The following is a 16,294-nucleotide window of genomic DNA, read 5'->3' on the forward strand; positions in this document are numbered from 1 at the left end:
GGATACCAAAGATGCAATGTTTTGATGTGGGCATAATTTAATCACTGCAGAACCAATTGTAAATGAGCCGCCATAGCTCAAAAAGACTGCAAGTCCTGAAATTTCAAAGTGTAGCTCCTAGACCAAAGTATCAATTTACACTGCAAATATCAGGAACAGGTTCAACAAACCGAACTCAAAGCATTGGGGGGGGGGGAAGATGACGACAGACTGAAGGAAAAACATGGGGTTTTTTTCCTTGTTTAAAACCAATGCTTCAGAGAGTATTTCAAAGAGAATAAGCATTCCCAGGATAATGTCATATCATAACATTTTTATCACAGAAGGAAAGACAGAGGAGGAATATAAGCATGAACAAAACTTAGCTTCCCCAGACCTTTTGCAAACTTAGAAAAACTCAAGTGCTCAGATCTTATTTTCAAATTCACACAAATATTCACTCAAGAAAAATGAATGCAAATTCCTACAAACAGTCCTACGTATTGGGAATTAAACTACAGAACAAAGCCATGTGTGCAGCAGATAAAAATTTATTGCAATTATAGTTTCAGAAATCTCAAAATATGAGCTCCAATCTTTTAAAATCTTGTTAACGTTGTAAGCAGTTGCATTCAAAAATCATATTGCATCTATTGCATTCAAAAATCATATTTCTGTTGCTTATAATAGCAACTATGCTATACCCTCCATGTTCAAATATATTTCATAGCTGCATTTTTCTTTGCGTTATCTCTTGAAGGGTAAAATACACAAAGCCCTCTGATTCAATTAAAAATTTACCATTCAAGAAATCAAATACATGCACTAAAGCAAAAGATTGCTAAAACAATTCTTCTTTCACATATTATTTTCTAAAACAATCATAATATTACCAACAATTTCTGCCTCGTGAAATAGTAACATTTGGAAAATCGAACTTACCGGTACTGCCAGCCTGTTACAAGATTTGTATATTTCATTAAATAGCCAGAAATGTTTTCCATGTGATCACTGTGGCAAATATAAGAACAGAGTTCATCAGCTATAGGCAAATAACAACAATTAAAATATCTCACATACATGTTGCGTAATTTCATATTTGATAGAGTAATAGAAGACTCAGCAAAAAACAACTTTTAAAACAGAAATTTGTGTGAGCTCTTGCTCCTTGTATCTCTTTGCATTTAGAACTGAGATGCTTTAAATAATATACCCATCTGAAAACTGGGACCCACGTTACCGATGCATAAACTACAGGAATCAGTAATAAATTTTTGGACACCTCTTGTTTATAAAGCTTCAATATTGAAGATTAAATTACTAAATATCCTTCAGCTTTCCAACTTTAAGGAAAGGTTTTGGGGCTTTTTAACTATTTTTCATTATGAAAATGGAATTTGATTAAGGTTAAAAGAATACCTTTCAAATTGAACTGTACAAATAAATTACTGACCACTATTAATTAAGGAGAGATACATTTAAAATTTTGAAACGATACACACTTCTTGGACTCCTGAGTATCATAAATCATCAACATCATTGAAGACTTTTATTTTGCTTTGGGTGCCACATCTATCTTTTCTTAGTGTACCGATCTGTTTTTTAATATGAAAAAACCCTTAGTTTTAAAGCAACATTTAATGCAAATCCAGGTTTTAATCATCTTTATTTATTTTCAAAAATGCCTTTTCCATCCAAAACATCCATAGAAAATAAAAATGATATTTCACTTTGTGGCATGCCCACTTAAATAGAAGTTAAGTAGAACAGGAAAATATACTAGGAAAAAAAATATACGAAGCAATATATAGGTAGGACATTTGTACACCTATGCTTTATACTGTAATTGTTACGCTTCCCCTTTAAAGCCATTTTATAAATGTGCAAATTCTCCCTACCAAACAAATTTACAAATGCAACCAGCACCCAAAACAAGTAACTAAAATAGGTACCAACAACTGGCACTTATTACGTTAGATAGATTTGAGGAATAAAATGTCTGCAAAAAACCAACCAAGCTCAGAGAACACCAAGAACCCCTCACTAAAATATGTGCATCACAGAGCAGACCTATTCAATGTTATGTATGTCTTCCTCTACGATGGATGCACAGCATCCATCTTTGCACTGTTTCATAGGAATTATATTAAAGTCTGCCTCAAAGTTTGTCCCCTTCTGGGCAGCAATAGAGAAGTGGTTCGCCATTGGAGTTCCAAGCCAGTTAGATGCTGCCATCTAGTGGAGTAGCAATTATTAGCAATCACAAGGTGCCACCAATAAATGGTGTCCCTGAAAAATGTTCACACAAACACATTCAAAATACATAAAATTAATTTCTGCCTTGTAGACCACAAACAACAAACATTCCTGCATCACATTCAAGAAACTTTATAGGAACAGAGCATTCCTCTAGAAAATTGAGGACATGACTATTTTGTAAGGTCCACAACTAGAACTTTATTCACAACTCATAACAGATTAGCACTCCTAGCAGAGCTAAACCTGAAGAAAATTTTAGAAATCAGGAGCTACAAATGAGTCTTGCAAATCTGAATTATCATTATTTCCTGCTCTATGTAAAGTACCTTAAATGGTCAGAGAAACTATTCCAGTCAAGAGATTTAATCACGTCGCCACATCTAAGTATCAACAGTGAATTATAAAAATTGTTTTAACATTTAATAAATAGCTATGAATGGGGATACCATATTTTACTAAGTTTTTAAACCAAATAAAGCAATACAATTGGAAACTGGCCTCCTAAACAAGCAACGGCAATAATTACTTGAAAATGCCTGCTAAATACCAATTTAACCTCACAATTTCTGAAAGCATATCTGAAAATATATATTTATTTTTGGTGTCTTCTCTCCACATACAATATCTGTTTATGTAATAATGCCTTTGAATTCACAGATTGATTGTTGATTGTGCATCTATCCTAAGGAGTTATTTCAGACCAAATTAATTCATGTAGGAAGTGAAAAATGTATGAATGATGATGAAGACCAAATTAATTGCCAGTGCTCAGTAGAATGAAAGTGATATATTTGTACATAAATCTGGAAGCAGGTGATAACGTATTTGTGGAGGAAAACTGGAGGAATTAGGAAGGAGAACCTGCTCTGATTTTTTTTTTCTCCACAGAATAATCCCGAGATGAAACAGAGTCTTGCCTGTTACAGGAATAATTTAATGTCAGTAGCGTAAACTATTTTAAGAAATTATGCTTTTAAAACTTTGAGGGTCATGAAACAAACTGCTTGGCTGAAATCTGAATTTTGGTCAAAGCTCATTCGTACTGACATCAGGGCTGAAAAACTGTAAAACTCATACTGCGTTTGCTACTGTACACAGTTAATCCCATTTAAACACATAAATGGCTTTCATAATCAGCTATGCAGGACTTTCACTTAATTAAAATCCTCCACAGAAGACAAAGAGCCACTTTTACAGACTCAAATGTGATTACATTCAAATCCTGATTAAAATACCGTAGAATTAGTTTCAGAGGCTAATTATTTATTTATATGTACATCCACCATAAACATCCTGACTCTGGGTAGCTTACAATACCCCAAATAACTAGAAACAAACACAAAATTTAAATGAAAGCACCTTTAATTGGCAAATAATTGGCAAGCAGGAACCTGCAATGTTAAGCCTTCTCTGGACAGGACTCCTCTCATCCCAGCCTCAGGGCCCAAAGAAACCTCCAGGCTGTTAATGTTTTAGTAACAGATTGGGGCCCATACATTTGGGGGGTGTATAATCATTCCAGAGGGCAGGCCCCAACACAAAGAGAGGCAATCACTCTCTTTGAATTTCAATTATTTCTGTAGAATGCAAAGAATTCTTGTTTCATGAGAATCAATTTTTTCAGTATTTTATAATACATTTTAGACACAATTTTTGTTCACTGAATGCTTGTGTATTTTAAAAGGATGCTTAATGCTTAATTCCTTTGATGTCTCCTGTATTATATGATGGAGCTGAAACTAAATTTCCCCAAAAATACCATCGTAATTACACCATCCTTTCAACCAATAAATCATCAGAAGTGAAATTTGATGAACCTAGAGGAGGGAGCAGCTCACTGATTGGCAGCTTTGTTGTTGATGTCACAATGCATCCTACTCACCAACTATAAGCTAATTTCAGAGAAGTTGCACAGAAAAATTAGCAGAACTGGAAAGAACACCAAGCAGAGAGGCTTCAACCATGTCTGCCTCAACACAAAATAACCAGGCGAGTATCAAAGAAACAAAGAATCTCCATATAGTAATATTGTGACACAGGCTGTCGGGACCGTATGTCTGTCTTAAAGTCTTAAACCATTCATCATAAAAGTTGGATCGTACCTAAGATCACTGTTATTGTTCTTGTTTTTCAGTTATCAGCTGACCTATTTACAAATTGGTAGCTGATCTAAAGGTTGTAAAGATAAAAAAACAAAATAAAAAAATTATGCAGGTGTATAAATAGGATAGTGTTTTATTCCTTAATCTAGAGATGTCCTTCAAATATCCTGAGTTAGAATGCTTATCATTGCTTGGCACTGTCAGTTTTGCTTTGGCTGACATGAGTTGTAGCTTTATCAACACAGCCTGCCCGTTTTTATCCTGGAAAGGAATGTAGAGATAATCTTGGTGAAGGAATGTGTAAGCCTGCCTTGATTCTGATATAAAATGGGGCACCCAGAAACTTTGACAAGCTTTCAAAGATTCTTGATATAACCTGCAACAATAACGTAGCAGTTGATTCCTGGGATCCTTGCAGTGCTGAGGATTTCCTGACCTTGGAAAGCCTATCAAAGTTTGGAAAGCCTATCAAAGATCTTACTCCAATCCGCTCTCCACTTTCCTAAGACTGAATTACCATTTCTCAACCCTTAATGCAGCGGTCCCCAAACTACGGCCCGCGGGCCGGATGCGGCCCAACGAGGTCTTTTAACCAGCCAGTGGCAAGCTCACAAGATTTTACTGGTCGATAAAATAAGCTCCCGAATCTCCTGTCAACTCACCGCGGTCGGCTGTTCAGCGAGGAGAAGGTGGAGAGGCAAGGGGGCGGGGAGGAAAGCGGGCCTGCAATTGGCCCCTTCCTTTGTCGCCTTTAGGGAGAGAAACTGTTGCTGCCCTATGGCAGAGCAGCAACAGTTCCTCTCCCTAAAGGCGAGAAAGAAATTGGCCAATTGCAGGCCCGCTTTCCTCCCCGCCCCCTTGCCTCTCCACCTCCTCCTCCCCTCCTCCTCCACGGTGAGTGGACGCGAAATTCATGAAAAGGCGATTGGCAATTGAAAAACTGTCCACTGAAAGTCACAGCTAAGTGCACCATGGCTAAGTTTGTGTGTGGGGGGGAGGCGACTGCTTGAAAACCCCTGACCTCCATCGCCTCCCCCCCACGGCACAAGGCGAGCACACCTCGCCGCTGACACAGGCGGCGGGGACTGCCCTGTCCCCCTGTCCCCCCTGCGCAAAACTACGCAGCCCCAGATCGCTCGCTTCTCCAGCCAGCAAAGCCGACTGCCCGGCTTTGCTGGCTGATGCAGGAAAGGAAAGCGTCACATTTAAAAAGCACACCACTTTCTGGGACTGCGGCGCCGTGGTGGCCTTCAAGCGCGGCCCTTCGCGGCGCCCCACCACCCGTTCCTGCAGGAAGAGATCGGGCACTTTACCGGGAGGTGGAGGCGGCTGGGTGCCGGGGAGGGCGAAGGAGTGCACGCGCCTCTCAGCTGCAGAGCGGAACGGGGGTGGAGATCAGTGGCGGAGTCCGGCGCTGGGGCCATGCGGGACCGCTCATCCAGGCGCGCGTGGACCGGCAAGCCTGGATGAGCAGTCCCGCATGGCCCCAGGCCCCCAACGCCGGACTCCGCCGCTGATCTCCACCCCCGTTCCGCTCTGCAGCTGAGAGGCGCGTCCACTCCTTCGCCCTCCCCGGCACCCAGCGTCCGGCCCCACGCCACCTCCACCTCCTGGTAAAGTGCCCAATCTCTTCCTGCAGGAACGGGTGGTGGGGCGCCGCGAAGGGCCGCGCTTGAAGGCCACCACGGCGCCGCAGTCCCAGAAAGTGGCGTGCTTTTTAAATGTGACGCTTTCCTTTCCTGCATAAGCCAGCAAAGCCAGGCAGTCGGCTTTGCTGGCTGGAGAAGCGAGCGATCTGGGGCTGCGTAGTTTTGCGCAGGGGGGACAGGGGGACAGGGCAGTCCCCGCCGCCTGTGTCAGCGGCGAGGTGTGCTCGCCTTGTGCCGTGGGGGGGAGGCGATGGAGGTCAGGGGTTTTCAAGCAGCCGCCTCCCCCCAACACACAGAGATAAGAGAGAGAAAGAAAGAGAGGGACAGAGAGAAAGAAAGAGGGACAGAGAGACAGAAAGAGAGGGACAGAGAGAAAGAAAGAGACAGAGAGAAAGAAAGAGGGACAGAGAGTAAGAAAGAGAGGGACAGAGAGTAAGAAAGAGAGGGACAGAGAGAAAGAAAGAGAGGGACAGAGAGAAAGAAAGAGACAGAGAGAAAGAAAGAGACAGAGAGAAAGAAAGAGGGACAGAGAGAAAGAGAGGGACAGAGAGTAAGAAAGAGGGACAGAGAGAAAGATAGAGAGGGACAGAGAAAAAGAAAGAGGGACAGAGAAAAAGAAAGAGAGGGACAGAGAAAAAGAAAGAGAGGGACAGAGAAAAAGAAAGAGGGACAGAGAGAAAGAAAGAGGGACAGAGAAAGGGAGAGAGAAAGAGAAAGAAAGGTAGAGAGAAAGAGGGAGAGAGAAAGAGAGTGAGTGAGAGAAAGAGAAGAGAGAGAGAAAGAAAGAGGGGGGGAGAGAAAGAGGGAAAGATAGAGAGGGAGAGAGAAAGGAAGAGGAGAGATAGAAAGGGAGAGAGAGAGAACGGAGGAGACAGAGAGGGAGAGAGAAAGAGGGAGAGATATAAAGAGAGTGAGTGAGAGAAAGAGAGAAGAGAGAGAAAGAGAGAGAGAGGACAGAGAGAAAGAGAGAGAACTAGAAAGACAGAAGGACAGAGAGAAAGGGAGAGAGAGAGAAAGAGGAAGAATAAATATTAAATATTGTATTTGTTCCCATTTTGTTTTTTACTTTAAATAATGTATGTGCAGTGTGCATAGGGATTTGTTCACACATTTTTTTAATAGTCCAGCCCTCCAACAGTCTGAGGGACAGTGAACTGGCCCCCTGTGTAAAAAGTTTGGGGACCCCTGCCTTAATGGCTCATCCATTCCTTTATTAAGGTTGTCTCTACATTCCTTTACATTTCTATATCAATTTCTACTGACCAAATAAATCAGAAATACATTGACGCTATTATTAATGATTCGGAAGATGAAATACCTCCAAAGTTAATCATGGAAACAAATAAAGTTATTCAATAATTTGCACAGACGAGATCCAATAGGAGCTTTTCTAAATCAACATTGCAACACAGCACGGTATACAGGGCAAATGGTACAAATTTTTTTAAAAAGCAGACGCTGAGAAAGTCTAGCTATTTTTAAAAGCATAAAAGAAAGAAAGCTATCGCAAATTATATCTTCAAATCACCTTACTCATCAGAAGATCAAAAGCTCTCAATGTAATGGATTCTTTGGCAAAACTTCAAAAGTTCAATCTGCATCAGCCCAATTATTAATACTTGCACAATCCCATGCACTGGGTAAGAACATAACAATGTGTACACAGTGCCCTGCAGGATTTGACCCCCTGGCCCATCTAGTCTAACATTTCACAGTGGCCAGTGCAGAAGGAAGCCTCTTGAGAATCCCACCAAATAGACTTGGAAGCAGTCACATTCCCAATCATGATATCCACGAATTGGTCAAAGCTGTCTTTGAAGCTAAACCAAAGCTTTTTGAAGGTAATCATCTAACATAGCATTTCTCAATCTGTGGGTAGCGACCTCTTTGGAGGTCCAATGACCCTTTCACAGGGATTGCCTAAGACCATTGGAAAAGACATATTCCCAATGCTCTTAAGAACCGAGCCATTGCTCCTCTATCCATCTCCAGGCGGGTCCACCCACATGCAAATAGACTACTGCAAAAAAAGTATCATGGGAACTTCTGAGCATGTACAGAAGCTGGATTTCTGGCACTGTGCATGTGCCGCCGTTTTCTGGGGGTTTTTTCTTTTGCAATTAAAAAAAACTTTTGAGCACTGTGCATGTGTGCACACGCAAAGTGCCCGTGTGCCCATGAGGTGCATTACAGGAACACAGCACAGGAGGAAATGAACCAGCAGAGAGGTAAGTTTAGAACCCATCCCTGAGTTTCCTAATAATTGCATTATTTTATGGTTGGGGAGTCACCACAACATGAGGAACTGTATTAAAGGGTCGCAGCATTAGGAAGGTTGTGAACCATTGATCTAATGGTACCAAATTCCAAACGTGAATTACAAATTGTCTAAAAAGATGGATTAGCCTTTGGTTTTAATATTTTGGAAAAAGAGGAAATAGCTTCTCTTTGTTCATTTTATTCACAACATGCCTTCTTTTTTTAACACCTCAATCCTACCTCCTTTTCATTCTTTTTTTTTGGGGGGGGGGGGGGACTAAACACCCCAACTGTCATAAGCATTCCTCATGGGAAGCTGCTGTAACTCCACAATCCTTTTTGCCCTCCTCTGAACCTTGTCCAACTCCACTATATCTTTTTTGAGCTGTGTTGACCAGAACGGCACCTAATATTCCAGCTGTGGCCACATTATTGATTTATACAAGGGCATTATGATAATGGCATTGCTATTTCCAGTACAATTTCTTATTATATGCCTAACATACTATTGGCCTTTTATATATTTTTTTTCAGTGGCTGCACATTTTATTGGCACCTTTATTGAACTGTTTACCATTACTCCATTTCCCTCAACAGTTGCTGCTCGCTCTGACCCCATTAATTTGTGTGAGTAGTTAGGATATTTGGGGTCTATATGCATCACTTTGCATTTACTCACCGAGAACAACTTCTGTCATTTTGACTTGCACTCCCCACTAATATGCAGAGATCTCTTTGAACCTCTTCTCACTCCCTCTTCTGTTTTTACGGCTTTGCACAATTGAATGTCATTGGTAAACTTGGTTATTCTAGTGGTCATCTCCAATTCCAGATCATTTATCAAAATGTTAAAAAACACTCGTCCTGTGACAGAACCCCGTCGGTTCTGAGAAATGTCCATTTAGCAATAACACTCAGAATTATACACTGTTTCAAAGTGCTATACAGCTCTCGCTAAGTGCTTTACAGAGTCAGCATATTTATTTATTTATTTGTTTGTTTATTTGTTTATTTATTGGATTTGTATGCCGCCCCTCTCCGTAGACTCGGGGTGGCTAACAACAGTAATAAAAACAGCATGTAACAATCCAATACTAAAACAACTAAAAAACCCTTATTGTAAAACCAAACATACATACAAACAAACATACCATGCATAAATTGTAAGGGCCTAGGGAGGAAAGAATATCTCAGTTCCCCCATGCCTGACGCCCCCAACAACAATCTGGATCCCCAATTTACCCACCTCGGAAAGATGGAAGGCTAAATCAACCTGAGATTCGAACTGCCAAATTGCAGGCAGCTGGCAATTAGTCAGCAGAAGTCGCCTGGAGTACCACATTCTAACCATCACACCGCCGTGGCTCATTTACAGTTAGTTCTCCATTTATAACCATTTATTTAGTGACCGTTTGAAGTAACTTCAACAGCACTGAGAAAACTGACTTATGAGTTATTTTTCACACTTACAACCACTGCAGCATCCCTGTGATCACATGATCAAAAATTTGGACGCTTGGCAACTGGCATGTATTTATGACAGTTGAACTGTCCTAGTGTCATATGACCATCTTTTGTGACCTGACCAGCAGAATGGGGAAACTAAATTTACTTTAGAACCGTAGTTAACAACTGCAGTGATTCCCTTAACAACTGTGGCAAAGTAGGTGGTAAAATGGGGCACATATACTTAACAACTATCTCCCATATCAACCGAAATGGACTCAATTGCGGTTGTATGTCAAGGACACCTATTCACTGTTTTCTATGCTTACTCACAAGAAGATTTGCTTTTTATTCCATAGCTGTCCAGTTTATTGAACAATATTTTAAGAGGGATTTTATCATAAGACTTTAAAAAAAACAACTGTGTCTACTGACTTGCCATTATCCACATGTTCATTAATATTCTCCCCTATACCCTTCCTATCTTTCCTACAGAGTTTGATTTGATTTTCTCAAATCCACCAGGTTTTAGTTACATCCATAGTATCTATACTATTTTCTTAGACCAGGCATACCAATTCACCTGTTCTGGCCTATATTAATGAAATTTAAAGTTAAAAGTATTTATATGCCATCTGCTGAAAAGTATATACCCTAGTTGTGTTCTACTGATCACATATGTGATTTACAACATTAAAATGCACACACATTTGACAACCTTCTTATGAAGGTTCCAATTTTCTTATTCCCTTAAGGAAGCACCTTTTCCATCTTTCTATTTATTTCTTTGAGACTAAAGAAAACAAGCACAGGAGGAAATCCCTCCAGGTTTGGATTTACTGTTTGCGATTTCAAAGAAAGGCATTTTGTCATAGCCATCGATGATTGCATGACATAAATTCTGCAACAATTAAAAAAAGATGTGCATTCCACTTTATGGAGTACTATTAGAAAAGGAAATGAAAATAAAATAGTATTGTAACATTGCAGCATAAATAAAGCCTATGATACACACCACTATTTTACCATGTCTGATTCTAAATATGAGATCTGGAAGAAAAAGATTTGGGGGCAAAAAAGGGGAAGGGAATCTCCCCAAATCCTTCTGGGTAAGAAATTAAAGCTCTTTTTTTAAAAAAACGATTTAAAAACCTTTATCTTAAAATCAAAAGTCATGTAAAAAAAAATAGGAAAAAATAACATGGAGATACGGAATAAGCACCTAAAGGGTTTTTCCAATGTTTGCAATATTAGACAAAATAATAATGATTCATTTAAAACTAATAAATTTTTTAAACATTTCACCATATATGTATAACACAGAATTCATAGTTTGGGGCTAAAATCTTTTACTGATTCTTAGATTAATTCATGGAGAGGAGCTTTATTAATAGTTCCCACAATAGATACATTCATACCTCATTTCGACCCTGAGCCACAAACATTCTCCTTTTCTGATATTCAAATCTAGTAGTATTAACTCCTGCTTTATGTTCATTGTGAGTTACTGCGTTAGACATAAAATTGCTGGCTTGTTTTCCATTCTGTAGCTTATTTTCTTCCACTTCTGCTCACTGCCTGGTATGATCACCCTTGAAACACTAAACCAGTGATGACAAAACAGTGGCACGTGGAGCCATAATTAAGGGCACTCAAGGCATTGCCGTATATCAGCTCCAGTGCGCAGTGTCCAGCTCATTTTCAGCCTTTTTTTTCGCTGTTTTCCCAGGCTTTAGGAAGCTTTCCTGAAGCCTGGGGAGAATGCAAAAAAGCTCAGTGGGTTTACTGGAAGTCTGGAGGCTTCAGTGAGACATGAAGGGGGGCATTGCTGGGGGAGCGAGAGGGTTGTGCGCATATGCTGGGGGGAGGGCATTGCATTATGGGTGTGGGCACACACACGCCAGCACCTGAGCCAAAAAAGGTTCACCATCACTGCACTAAACTGTAGTACAAATACAGCCTCATTGAGATACATTCCTGCTTATCCCAAACATACCATGTATAGCCCATGTGTACTATGGGTTTTTCCTGACTATGCTTGGAAGACTACACACCAAGGGAAATTGAGACCCTTCTCTTTCAAGCAGGTGCCATTAGGACCCTGGGTAGTATGATTTCTTAACCCTTCCTTTCTTACTATGAACAGCGAGGAATAAAGGATATACAGTGATCCCCCGCTCGTTGCGAGGGTTCCATTCCAGGACCCCCCGCAACGAGCGGGTTTTCGCGAAGTAGCGCTGCGGAAGTAAAAACACCATCTGCGCATGTGCAGATGGTGTTTTAAACTTCCGCAGCGCTAGCGAGGAGCCGAAGATTGGGGGGCGGCGCGGCTATTTTAAAACATCACCGCTGACATGGGGGGCTCGCTAGCACCCCCCCGAACCCCCAACCCAGGTTTGGGGGGGTGCTAGCAAGCCCCCCATGTCGGCGGCGATGTTTTAAAAGAGCCGCGCCGCCCCCAATCTTCGGCTCCTCAGCGGCGAGCGAGCGAGCGAAGCCAAGCCGGCAGCAATGTCGCCGCCGCTGCAGCCAACGCGCGCTACGATCTTCCGGGCCAGCCAGGCTCAGCGGATCAAGCCCGGCTCCTCTCGGCCCAGCATCCCGGGCCAAGCGGCTGCCTTCCATGACTGAGCCTGGCTGGCCCGGAAGATCGTAGCGCGCGTTGGCTGCAGCGGTGGCGACATTGCTGCCGGCTTGGCTTCGCTCGCCGCGCCACCCCCCAATCTTCGGCTCCTCAGCGGCGAGCGAGCGAAGCCAAGCCGGCAGCAATGTCGCCACCGCTGCAGCCAACGCGCGCTACGATCTTCCGGGCCAGCCAGGCTCAGCGGATCAAGCCCGGCTCCTCTCGGCCCAGCATCCCGGGCCAAGCGACTGCCTTCCGTGACTGAGCCTGGCTGGCCCGGAAGATCGTAGCGCGCGTTGGCTGCAGCGGTGGCGACATTGCTGCCGGCTTGGCTTCGCTCGCCGCGCCGCCCCCCAATCTTCGGCTCCTCAGCGGCGAGCGAGCGAAGCCAAGCCGGCAGCAATGTCGCCACCGCTGCAGCCAACGCGCGCTACGATCTTCCGGGCCAGCCAGGCTCAGCGGATCAAGCCCGGCTCCTCTCGGCCCAGCATCCCGGGCCAAGCGACTGCCTTCCGTGACTGAGCCTGGCTGGCCCGGAAGATCGTAGCGCGCGTTGGCTGCAGCGGCGGCGACATTGCTGCCGGCTTGGCTTCGCTCGCCGCTGCAGCCAACGCGCGCTACGATCTTCCGGGCCAGCCAGGCTCAGTCACGGAAGGCAGCTGCTTGGCCCGGGATGCTGGGCCGAAAGGAGCCGGGCTTGAAGATTGCAGCGCGCGTTGGCTGCGGTGGCGAGGGCTTGCGATGGAGGGTGGAGGAAGCGGCCATGGGAGGGCGAGCTGCCTCAGGGAGGAGGATCGGGCGGGACCAGGTGGGGGCTGGAATTTCTCTGCCAGGGCGAAGGGCGGGCGAGCGGCGAAGGGCGGGCGAGCGGGTGCTGGGGAGGGCTTCTCGCCCTCCCGCCAGCAAGAGGGGGAGCGAACGGCGTGGGCAGGCGAAGGGCGGGCGAGCGGCAGCGAGGAGTTTGCGTGGGCGGTGGGGAAACTCCTCGCTGATGCCAGCAAGAGGGGGAAGACACAGGGAAGCCGCCCAGCAGCTGATCTCCCGGTTGCCATCTACGCATGCGTGCCCATAGAAAACAAAAAAGGGCACGCATGCGTAGATGGTATTTTGACTTCCGGGTTGAAAAATCGCGAAGTACCCTGTTCGCAATGGTCGGGGACGCAATAAACGGGGGATCACTGTACTGTACTTCTTCACAAACCTTTCATGTCACCGCTGGTGATACAATGCTGTTAACATACATACACAGTTTTGATTGCGATTATGTTTCACCCAGATCTACCGTACTGCCAATTTCTTTCTTCCTATTATTGAGAATAAATTTTGTAAATGGGACTATTGTCCATTTTTCACAACATCGGAATCCACTCTACTTGCATACAACATCTGCCTTTATTCAGTGAAGGAACAATTTAGATGCCTTTAAAGCAGGTTTGACAGTTTCCCAGAAAATCTCCAAAAATGCTAGAGAAGAACAATGCAAACTAAAGCTATTGTTGCAAGGCATTCAATGTATTTCCCTGGGATCAAAGAGAGGAGCTTCAAGCAGTCTAACCATGCGCCCCCTACAGAGATTTGCCTTCCTTAAGCTTTATTATCTATTGCAGGCTAAATTTGCAGCTTTGACAATAGTGAGCAATGCACAGAGCAAAGCAATCCAGAGATTATCTTTAAATAAATGTTAGCTATTAAGATTGGTCACGACGGGCCTCGCTGAGCAACTGAGTGAAAAAGCTGTCAAGTGTAGTGACAAGGGCAGGACCTGAACAGCTTTTAACAGACTCAGTCCAATCACAAAGCAGACAGATTTAACCCATTCCTGAATGTTATATCCACCTTGAGGGAGAACTGTGTGTTAAACTATGGAATTTAGTTGTAATAATAACAACCACTCTGCGTGGTTTTTAAAAGGGCCCAGACTAATTATTTCAGATCAATGAATCCCAATACATGGCTTTCATTACTACTGAATTATAAGCAGCACATGTACAGCTTGCTATAGAAAAACCAATTGTGAGCTTCCCAAATGCATTTATTTGGTCCTTGCATGATAGAATGGACTGGGTTAGATTAACTGTAGTTTTAATCCACTGTAACATAAAGCTGAATTATTTCAAATATATAAAATTATAAAATGACCAAAATCTTTCATGTGATTCTTCACACTCTTCCCTGGATACTGCACAGAAAATTATGTAAGAACCCTGAAATTCTCTCTATGTTCTAATAATCAATCTAACATATAAACATTATTTAATATCCAGATTCCACAGAAATTGTCCATACAATGCCCTGTCATACAGCATTTTTAAAAAAATCATAGATTCTAACTCAAAAAAATACATTCTAGATTCTTTCATAAAATAGGTTTGGACATGAGATAAGTCACAGAAAAGCATACCAGAACAAGCTTTAGCACAATTTACAAGTATGACCTATAGCTCAAACAAAACTAGCAGAAAACTGAACATGTCATATCTATGGAATTCCAAAAATTATCTTGTTAGTGCAGAGTTGACACATGGAATTCTGATTCTTCCCCCACCCCACCCCCAGTCTTCATTTATTTTATTTTCAAATTATTCAGCTCAGTTCATTTTATACTTCTCTGTAAATCGGTGGTTCTCAACCTGGATAGTTATTTATTCTCGGAGAGTCAAGAAACTGAAAAATTGATAATGTGTGATTAGTAGGATCCACTGGCATCATCACTGCAGCTGCCTCTGAGAGTTGTAGAGCTATGTCAAGCCTTCAGTTCAATAAGTCAGTTTGACACATATGGAGTTCTTTTTTCCCCTTTTCCATCCAATATTTTGCTCAAAATGAAGATATGCTTAACTGTTTGGGGCCAAGACACTGGCCTTATTCTTTCTTTTTTCTTTCACCCCAAAAGAGCCTTTGTAAAATAATGCAATATAGCTGAACACAAGTCAGTTATACGTAAGGATTCAAAATGCATTTCAATTATGGATTTTAGTTAGATGGTAGCTAACTAAGGAAACAACCGTACTAGTCTACCATGTGCTTAATCTTTTGTAAATACGATTTTGGTCTGGAAATCATGTAACCTGTCATCATCTCTTACTAAATAGAAGAACTACCTAGTATTTAAGATGCTGGACTGTCAACTGGAAGGCTGAAAGTTTGTGAAAGTCAAGTACTGTTTGACAGGGTAAACTCCCGTGCTTGCCCTACCTCCTGCCGACCTAAGCAGTTTAAAAACAGGCAAATGCAAGCAGATAATTTGTATCTTGGGAAGGCAGCAATACCAATAGCATTTAGACTTATAAACCGCTTCATAGTGGTTTTACAGCCCTCTTTAAATGGTTTACAGAATCAGCAAATTGCCCCCAATAATCTGCGTCCTCATTTTAACCACCTTGGAAAGATGGAAGGTGAGTCAACTTTGAGCTGGTGGTGAGATTTGAACTGCTGAACTACAGCTAGCAGTTAGCTGAAGTAGCCTGCAGTGCGGCACTCCAACCACTGCGCCACCCACAAGTAACAGCATTCTGTAAACTTCTCCATTCAATCATGTTGGCCACATAGGCCCATAAAAAGTATAATAATAGCCGCCTCAGCTAGGAAACAGAGATGAGTATTGCCCCCTAAAGACAGACACACCTGGACATCCTTCACCTTAACATGTTACTGTAACCTACTCTCAAAATTTTCCTCTAATGTATGACTTCAAAAACAACTGCCCCTTTCAGATGCAATAAGATTTCTGTTTTGGAGAGGGCCATGCCGATGCTAAAATAAACCTACATTAAAATGGTAAATGTATGCACTATTAATAAACCTACATTAAAATGGTAAACGTATGCAATATCATATCTTACGGACATTTAAAAAATGAGCACTTTGCTATGAACCAGGAAACTCTTTATACAAATAATGAGGTGATTTGGTTTGTCCTTCCATTTCTAAGAAATGTGTGTTAGGGAAGAAGAAGGGAATGATAACCTGTACACTAG

The 16,294-nt window shown here is 42.5% G+C and overlaps 1 protein-coding gene across 2 annotated transcripts in view; it reads right to left on the reverse strand.

Annotated features, from left to right (window-relative positions):
• The window catches only part of OSBPL11 (oxysterol binding protein like 11), an 84,807-nt gene that overhangs the window by 55,055 nt on the left and 13,458 nt on the right, over window positions 1–16,294 (reverse strand). For both annotated transcript variants that reach the window (XM_070730512.1, XM_070730506.1), the window contains exon 2: window positions 922–990. In XM_070730512.1, coding sequence (XP_070586613.1) covers window positions 922–990 — 69 coding nt within the window. The remainder of the gene's footprint in view (window positions 1–921; window positions 991–16,294) is intronic.

Source organism: Erythrolamprus reginae, chromosome 1 (genome assembly GCF_031021105.1).
Source record: "Erythrolamprus reginae isolate rEryReg1 chromosome 1, rEryReg1.hap1, whole genome shotgun sequence".
NCBI classification, from domain to species: Eukaryota; Metazoa; Chordata; class Lepidosauria; order Squamata; family Dipsadidae; genus Erythrolamprus; species Erythrolamprus reginae.